Source organism: Myotis yumanensis, unplaced genomic scaffold (assembly GCF_028538775.1).
Source record: "Myotis yumanensis isolate MYYU_CA2020_CCGP unplaced genomic scaffold, mMyoYum1.0.hap1 SCAF_2, whole genome shotgun sequence".
NCBI classification, from domain to species: Eukaryota; Metazoa; Chordata; class Mammalia; order Chiroptera; family Vespertilionidae; genus Myotis; species Myotis yumanensis.
The window spans coordinates 216,476,339-216,485,426 of NW_027223753.1; the positions used below are offsets into that span (position 1 = coordinate 216,476,339).

At 57.9% G+C, this 9,088-nt stretch overlaps 1 protein-coding gene across 1 annotated transcript in view; it reads left to right on the forward strand.

The window, feature by feature from the left end:
* TIAM1 (TIAM Rac1 associated GEF 1) overlaps positions 1-4,560 on the forward strand; it is a 112,309-nt gene extending 107,749 nt beyond the window's left edge. Inside the window, 2 exon segments of the mRNA XM_070407291.1 lie at positions 1,964-2,202; positions 2,204-4,560. Coding sequence (XP_070263392.1) covers positions 1,964-2,202; positions 2,204-2,434 — 470 coding nt within the window. The 3' untranslated portion in view covers positions 2,435-4,560.
* The last annotated feature ends 4,528 nt before the right edge of the window (positions 4,561-9,088 follow it).

The following is a 9,088-nucleotide window of genomic DNA, read 5'->3' on the forward strand; positions in this document are numbered from 1 at the left end:
CTCCAAACCCCTTCCCTTAGCTGCTGCCAGGATAGTTACCTTCAGTCTGTCTCACCCATTGTGCTGAGTACCAGGCAGCGCCCCCATGGCCCTCAGCGCCGTGCACACCCCCACACCCACGGTTTCCCACGGGTCCCTGTGTAAAGCTCCGCCGGCCCCGCCAGGGAGAGCTTTTCCTTGGAGTTGTCTCCCTGCCCCCAGCCTCGCCAGGGAATGTGTGGTTAGGACGGGAACCTGCGTCCCGACCTAGGAAACCTCGCCGTCATGGCCGACCCGGAGCCTCAGTTTCCCTGGAAGGTAAACACTTTGAGTCTAGGACACGCGGAGTGCTCCCGTGAGACCCCTTTGGAAAGAAGACAGCCAGCCCACGCCCCACCGTGCTCCCCACTCCAAGAGAACTGATGTTCGAAGCTCCTCGCTGTTATCAGGATGCTCACCTTAGACGATGTAGAAAAGGCGCTGGAGTGGTCAGCACAGCACCGCTGGTCAGAATTAAGCGAGGACACGGAATACCCAGCCAGAGCCCCTCCCCAGCCCCTGGGCCAGCTGGGTGGTCACGTGTCCTAATTAAGGAGCGAGACTCATGCTCCGAGAGCCCAGGTAGCTCATCTCCCCGCCGCCCCCCGTCCTGTCTGAATTGGACTGCGAGCCATCCGCCTGCCTCAGCGATCACGGCACTAGGTGTTGTCTGAGGTCTCGGTGCCGGGACTTTTCTGTTCTTTCCAACGCGCCCTCATGAGGTTCCCAGACACAGGACAGCAGGGAGAACGGTGCCCATTCATGCTCCCCTCCGTGGTTTGTTTGTATTTTTCCATGTTTTCATGATCAGATATCTGTCCGTCTGTCATCCATCAACTCATCGTATTTTTGACACATTTCTAAAATGCAGATATGGGCACCCTGTACCCCTACACGCCCAGCACCCCGCCCACCGACAGCGTCTCCAGAGCCCAGTTTTGCATGGGGGTCCTTTCCCGCGGCGAGTGGAGAGGCCAGGCGCACTCGGTCGCTGTGGGCAAACGGAGCAGGATTGTTGCTGCCCCCAGGGGAGTAGCAGGAGGTGTTTTTTCTTTTTTCCATTTTCCCTGGAAATGGTTTCCATTCCCCTCCTTGTTGGACCACGTGGGAAGGATGCCGGAAACACGGCCCTCACCTGGGCGTTGCTGGCGCAGCAGCCACATCTCCCCAGGAGGGGCAGCAGCGTCCCCATGTCCGCGTCCTGTGTGTGTGTGTGCATGTGTCTGTGTGTGTGCGAGAGGTGGGGTTGTGCGTTGGCCTGATTGATCGGGGGCGTCTTCTGTTGGTTTTAATTCCTGGAGGAGGGCGGGGCGGCAGGAGGGTCTGAGCTTTGTCCTGACTGTCACCTACATAGCGCTCTGCCCATCGCCCCCCGAGCGGCCTGTTTCTGGTCCCTCGGGCCCTGGCGTTGTAACTGCTTCTCAAACGGGAGTCGCTGACCCAGGACGTTGTCAGGAGGGGCCGAGGGCGCGTTTCCTTAGCCTCGCGGTGCACACGGTCCTCAGAGGCGGGTGGTCCCCAGACTCGGGTCTCCGTCCCCTCCCCACTGGCTGAGAGGGGGGCGCGCCCTCCGTCCAACTGCGGGCCCCGGGACGGTGCCGACTCCCCCAGGAAGACAGGTGACGGGGACCAGCCCGCAGCCCCCGAGCCGGTGCCTGGGGTCGTGGTCAGGGCCGAGCGCGGACTCCTCCGCGGTCAGAGGTGCCTGCGAGGTGCACAGAGAGGGGTGACCCCACTCCCCATACGTACCCCGTGTCCCGCTGTGTCCCCGCCCTCCGGCCGGTGGCTGTGCCGCCCTCCCAGCCTGGCCTCTGAGGCAAGGACCCCGGGACGGATGGGAACGCCTGGACGCGGCCCCGGGACCGCGAGGCGCCGGCCGCCCGCGTGTCTGTGCGCCCGGCCTGCGCGCAGTGAGCGGTCTCTGTCTTTGTGTCTGTGTGCGCAGTGTCCGCGCCCAGCAAGTCCCTGGGCCGAAGGAGGCGGCGCCTGGCCCGGAACAGGTTCACCGTGGACGCGGACGCCGTGTCCGCCTGCAGCCCCGAGCGGGAGCCGCCCGGCGCGGGGGACACGGACCGGTGGGTGGAGGAGCAGTTCGACCTGGCGCGGTACGAGCAGCAGGACGACCTCAAGGAGACGGACATCCTCAGCGACGACGACGCGTTCTGCGAGGCCGAGCCCGGTGCGCGGCGCCGAGGACGCGGACCTGGACCTGGCGGGGCGGCTGCAGGCGGCCTCCCTGGGGCCGCGGGACCGAGGCCGCGGGGGCCGGGACGGCCACGCGTCGCGCATGGCGCAGCTCAGGAAGCAGGCGGCGCTGGGCGGGCCCGTCGGAGGCCCGGAGCCCGCGGGCCAGGAGGTCGTCTGGGTCCGGCGGGAGGACCTGGCCGCTTCCAGGACCCTGAACACGGAGATCTGACCGGCTCCGGGCGCGTGTAGATTCCTGGCCCCGCCCGCCCGCGTCCGCCCGCCCCCAGGACGGGGTGTCCCCCAGGGCGCGCGCTGCGCACACGGCGCTGGCGGCTGACTGTGCGACGGAGCCGCGCGGCCCCAGGGACACCCGGACACCAGACGGCATCGCTCAGCGCCTCCCGTGAGCGCGGGTCCTCCCTTCCGAACACGCCTGGGCTTTGACCGACCCGGTGCATCGGGGCCGGAAGAATAAAATGCAAGATTCCGCTGCACGGAAGTCAGACCCCGGGAGCTCCGTGTGTGCAGATGAGCCGAAGGGGTGGCAGGAAACGTACACGCATCACGGAATCCGAGGCGGTCATGGCGCCGCCTCCTGGGCGCACGCGGAGCACGACGCAGCGATGCGCAGCCCCGCCCCCGCCCCCACGTCCGAGGGTGTGTGTGTCCCAGACAGCGCCCCCCTCCCCCTCCTTCCCCCTCGACGTCCGAGGATGTGTGTGTCCCAGGCAGCGCCCCCCTCCCCCCCTTCCCCCCGACGTCCGAGGGTGTGTGTGTCCCAGGCAGCGCCCCCCTCCCCCCCTTCCCCCCGACGTCCGAGGGTGTGTGTGTCCCAGGCAGCGCCCCCCTCCTCCTCCTTCCCCCTCGACTTCCGAGGATGTGTGTGTCCCAGGCAGCGCCCCCCTCCCCCCCTCTTCCCCCCGACGTCCGAGGGTGTGTCCCAGGCAGCGCCCCCCTCCCCCTCCTTCCCCCTCGACGTCCGAGGATGTGTGTGTCCCAGGCAGCGCCCCCCTCCCCCCCCTCTTCCCCCCGACGTCCGAGGATGTGTGTGTCCCAGGGGTGTGTCTTGATGAGCCATTTTTTCTCTTCTCTGTGGGTCTGTGGCTGGTCTCAGCCGAGCCAGTGTTGGGAAGTTCTAGTTTTGCATAGAATTAATTACAAAGATGCCAAACTCTGTGAAAAGAGAGCCAAATGTATCACTTGAAGAAATAAAGATGCTATTTTTTGTATTTTGCCTGAGAGGCAGGGGCACAAACGGGAGTTGTACAGTGTCAGTAACGCTGCGTGAAAGTGAGGATTTTACCTTTTACAGAGAGAGCGAGGGGTGGTTCTATATTTATACATGAAAGGCCGACTTGATGCTCACGCCCAGGAGTTTGTTTCTTTGCTTGTTTGCCGGAGCCCCTGTTTGGGCGGGGCGCTTGGTTGAGTTACACAGGACACCCCACGGGCAGCCTGTGCGCCTGCCTCCGGACGGGGAGGGGAGACGCCTGGGGGGTTGCCATGGCGATCATAGGTTGTCCATCAAATTTACATCTTCATCCATAGATTGCCCGCCCTTCCCTGACCTTCAGTAGCCAAACCTCTTAAGAAAACATGTCTGTGTAACGCTTTCTTCATGCCAACGAAACAGGGTAAACACGCTAAAAATCAACCCTCTGGACCGATTTTCAAGTAGGGAGAACAAACCCAAGTTAAAGCACTTTCCTTTTTTTTTTTTTTTTAAAGAAAAGGTTTATAGCTTTCCCCCCCCCCACCCCCATTTCACAATGTCCACTTCCTAAGAGGGTTTAAATAATATAAAAACTTTCTTTTTTTGGGAAAATATCTATTTGGTGTTTGACACATCAGTAGGTACTTCACAGGCCTGCCTTTTATAGTAGCTCTAGGGTATATTTTATACAGATCCGTGTGACTTTATATTTGCAGACGTAGAGCTCGAACCCGCGCTCGCTCGGTGCCGCTTGCTCTGCTCCCCGCCGGCCGCCTTGGGTCCCCAGGGCTTTCAGCTTGGTCTTTGGAAACTTTTGACCCTCTTGAATTTTTGCTATATCTTCTGATGTTCTGAAAACGCTGTAGAATGGTTGCTACTCCCCTCGTGTCTCTGCACTGTCCACGCGTCTCCAGTGGGTGTGTGGGACGGAGGCGGGAGCCCGGGCAGCGGGTCCGCGGAGAGCAGGGGAGGGTGTGCGCAGGGGCGCCGCGTCGCGTGTACATAGGTCATGACGTGTCCATGTCCAAAGTTCTTATATATTTCTTTTATAAGCTGAAAGAAGGTCTATTTTTATGTTTTTAGGTCTATGAATGGAACGTTGTAAATGCCTGTCAGTCAAACAATAAAATGATCGGAAAGTGTCCGGCCAGCCTTGTGCCTTTCTGGGTCCTTGGGAGCCATCAGCGGGCAGAACGTCTCTTGCCCCTAAAGAACACGGTCCTCTAGGGAGTGGGTAGAAGCTTTTTATAAACAAATTTAAATTTATTTTTTCATTGAGGCAAAAATGACGTGTTGGTGTCACACAGCGATTGGGTGTTTGTGTAACTGCCAAGTGACCCCGCAGTAGTTCGCATCCCTCACCGGACACGGTTATAGCACCTGCCTGCCCGGGACGGGGACATTCGGGTCCAGTCTCCTGGCTGCTTTCACATACGCAACACAGTGTTAGCGTGGGTCACAGTGTTAGCGTGGCCATGTCCACACTCGCAGGTCACAGTGTTAGCGTGGCCACATCCACACTCACAGGTCACAGTGTTAGCTTGGCCACGTCCGCACTCGGCAGGTCACAGTGTTAGCGTGGCCACGTCCGCACTCGGCAGGTCACAGTGTTAGCTTGGCCACGTCCGCACTCGGCAGATCACAGTGTTAGCGTGGCCACGTCCGCACTCGGCAGGTCACAGTGTTAGCGTGGCCACGTCCGCACTCAGCAGGTCATAGCTGAGGCTGTGCCTGACCCCCCTCAGGCAGCCACTACTCTGTTCTTGGTCCATGGGCTTAGGTTTCCTCTTGTTGTTTTTTTAAAAAACATTTTTATTGATTTCAGAGAGGAAGGGAGAGATGGGAACATCAATGATGAGAGAGAATCAGGGATCAGTGGCCTCCTGCACGACCCCCAATGGAGATGCACCCCACAACCTGGGCCTGTGCCCTGACTGGGAATCAAGCTGTTACCTTCTGGTTCATAGGTCCACGCTCAGCCACGCAGCCACACCCACCGGGCTGGTTTTGGTTTTTAGAGTCCATATATGAAATCATATGGTATTTATCTTTTTCTGTAAGTAGAGCTGGAAGTTTTAATGAAAACAAAACAAAACTAAAAGTATTAAAGTTGCTCAGCATCTTGGTCCCTGGTTCGGAGAAGAGGAAAACAGCCCGGACACAGGTCTATCCCAGTCTCCCGCTCCTCCCTGGTCGGCCAGGGTGCCAGGAGGGGCGAGGGGCAGAGCTGGGGCTGGCCTGTGGGGGGAGCTCTGGAGCGCGGGCTCCGGCTCCACACTTGGTCCCTGGGGTCTTGCCTCCTGGATCTTCCACAGAATCACACACAGAAAAGGCGGATGCAGCTCTGGGCTACCATTCCCAGGCCTGGGCCGCTTCCTCTCCCTCTCCCTCTTCCTCTTCCTCCTCTTCCTCAGTCCCTTACAGGCCTTACAAGTCCAAGTGTACTCGCCCACACCTGCCTCCAGGGGACCAGGTTCCCCAGACCAGCAGACACCTCCCGGAAGCGGGTGAGCGCTGGCCGCTGTTTGGCAATTTGCTCCTTTGTGGTTCATGGACTCACAGCAGCATCAGCCCCAGATCCCTGGGGCTTGAAAGACATTCAGACCCCCATGCCCCCATCACATGCACGCATATGTGCATGCACACACATGAACAACCATGCACATGCACGTACGTGCACACTCATGCACGTGCGTGTACACACATGCATAGGCATGCACACACACATGAACAATCATGCACATGCACGTGCATGTGCACACACACAGGCATGCGCACACACCCATGCACACATACACATGCATGCAGGTGTGTGCACACACTCACGCACGTGCATGTACACACTCACCCACGCACACGCATACGCACGCACACACTGAACCAGAACCTGCATTTTCACAAGATCCCGCGATTCAGGGGCAGGCTCAGGTGTGAGAAGCTTTGCTTGCGGGCGTCCTGACGAGGAGCCACACCCCTTTGTTCTCAGGGTGTCCAGGCTCCACGGGGTGCCCTGGGGGAGGTGGCCAGCCAGCCGGCCCCTGGTGGGATTATTCCCACGGTCCGTGCTGGAGGTCGGGGGGGGGGGGGGGGTTGGGCAGTTTGGGCTGCTTTCCTGTCCGATCATTGGGCTGCCAGTGAGCGATGGCGCTCCAAGTCAAGGCCCTGGAAGCAACCGGAACGCCCGTGTCACGCTGACCTTCCTCTCCCGGCTCCTGTCCCGGGGCTGCAGGACACGCATCCACCCTCCGTCCACATTGTCCTGGTGGGGCCGGGCCCCCTCTGGCCTCAGATCACTCACCCACAGCGGTTACCGCGGCCGGGACCACCCTGGCCAGGCCACTGCCTTAGAAACGTGCCGTCCCCCGGCTTCCCCAGGAGGCGTCCGTGTGGGACGAGGGAACGGAGTATCCAGAGCTCAAGCAGGAGAGTGCGGTTCACGCGTGGGTCGTGGGTAAGTTCCTGTGCTCGGCGCCTGAGGCGGTGGCAGGAACCCTCGGTCTGGAAGAAAGTCTTGGTTAGTAGTCCTTTTCCAGAGAGCGGGCTGCCTCACTTAGGGAAGAAGCTGCACCGTGGGTATGTTTTCCATCCCATTCCTCTGACCTCATCTTCCTGGATTTCTTCTCCGCAAAGCCCATTGAACAGTTGTCTCTCAGACTCAGGCTCACAAACCTCTCGGATGAGTTGTCACACCTGTATCCTACTCGCCTCACCCAGCATGACCACATGCACATGTTTATGTACATTAACAGATGGTGAGAACATCAAGAGACAATATTGGGAGAGCGATGGGTATATTGACTACTTATTATCTCATCCTAATCTCTAATTTATTACTGCAGTTCTTCCAGAACACTCGTATTGTGCTGTGCTTTTCTCTGAAGTTCTCCTGCCCCTTTACTTCACCATGGACGGCACCCACTCCACAGGGACTGCCATGTGTTCAGAGCACAGTGTAACTAATAGAAATAAACAGTGCGATGCCCCTCCCCTAAGGTGCTCCTTCTAGATGGAGTCTCTCACTGACGGTCAAAGACAAACAACAGGGCAGACGGATGGTAGAGGGTTCAGTGGGAATGGGTAGCCATTGGAGAAACAAAACCTTAAAAGAATGGTTCTTTCTCTTGTTCTTTTCCTTTCTCTTTTTGGAATGACCCACCTGTTGCAGCTCCGGTGTGACTGGATGAATGAGAAGGAACTGGGATCTTCTCTCACCCGTAAGAATGAGCTTCCCTTCTGAAATGCTCACCTACTAACATGGGCCCTCATGCCTGTGGAACCAGAATCTGCCCATTTTTCTTCTTTTTTTCTTTTACTTTCTAAAATGGAAGCTCCGAGTGTCAGTGCCAAGCACTAGCTGGCAGCCTGCTTGCGTATTTCATTGCGTCCTTTGAGTTGGAGGTTCTATTACCCTTGCTCCACAGATGAAGAAATTGAGTGGAATCAGACAGGTTCTGTCACTTGCCCAAAGTCACACACCCAGGAAGAGGCAGAGCTGGGATTCGAACTCGGTGTTGTGGAGCGTGAGCGACAGGATGACCAGAGCTCCAGACTGGTTAAAATCTAGAGCCTTCACTCACTGGCCAGTGTCCGCTCCTCCGCTCGGGAAGCCCAAGAGAGAAGCGGCCCGACCACCTGCAGAGTCCAATATTTAAAGGGACAACACACCCGTGTTCAGGTTCCCATAGCAAGCACAGCCGAGTTACGAGACCTAATTGCGTAGTTTCAGCCAAGCTACTACTCCTCCTCCTGTTATTCATTTCTGGGTCACTTAAAGGTCAGGACTACAGTGGGGCCTTGACTTACGAGTGTCCCGACTAACGAGTTTTTCGAGATACGAGCCGTCTCTCGTCCGATTTTTTGCTTTGAGTTTCGAGCTAAAATTCAGGTTAGGAGCCAGCTTCAGATACCCCACCGCTAGTTGGCACAGCGAACGTCACAGTGAACGCCACATCAGCCCAGCGTCACGTGTCTCACTCGTTCACTGTTGATTTGACATACGAGTAATTTGAGTTACGAGCTCCGTCACAGAACGAATTAAACTCGTAAGTCAAGGCCCCACTGTATTCTTAATTTTGATCTGTTCGTTCTTTATGGGCCTGTTGCTCAGGAGTGTTGATCTGTCTGTTCTTTGTGGCCGTTGCTCAGGTGTGTTGATCTGTCTGTTCTTTGTGGCCGTTGCTCAGGGGTGTTGATCTGTCTGTTCTTTGCGGGCCGTTGCTCAGCTGTGGGAGCTCAGTTCCTAGAAACGTTGCCCAGGCTGCCGGGCTGCTGAGGCGACGGGGTCATGAAGCGCCCAAAACATTTCCTGCTCTGAAACACTCAGGTCTGTGCCTTCTTTTCCAGCTGCCCCTCGAGGGCCTTCACACCTGGGGTGGTGCCTCTGCCCTGACATTTAGTGTTTCTGAATCGGTCTTTCTTGAAAAGGCAAAGTTGGCTCTCCTGCACCCTGGTGCCTGGGTCTGTCCCCGGCCCCCCGGCCCCCGGCCCCCGGCAGCCTGCAGCTGCCAGAAGGGGGTGTCACTCTGATTGCCCAGCCTCCTGTCGGGGCCGCTCCTGTGCAGACAAGCTCCCTGAAACCTGCAGGACTTCATGCACCAAACAGCCACGTGTCCAGATTTATTTATTTATGTTAATCCTCACCCAAGGATCTTTTTCCATTGATTTTTGGAG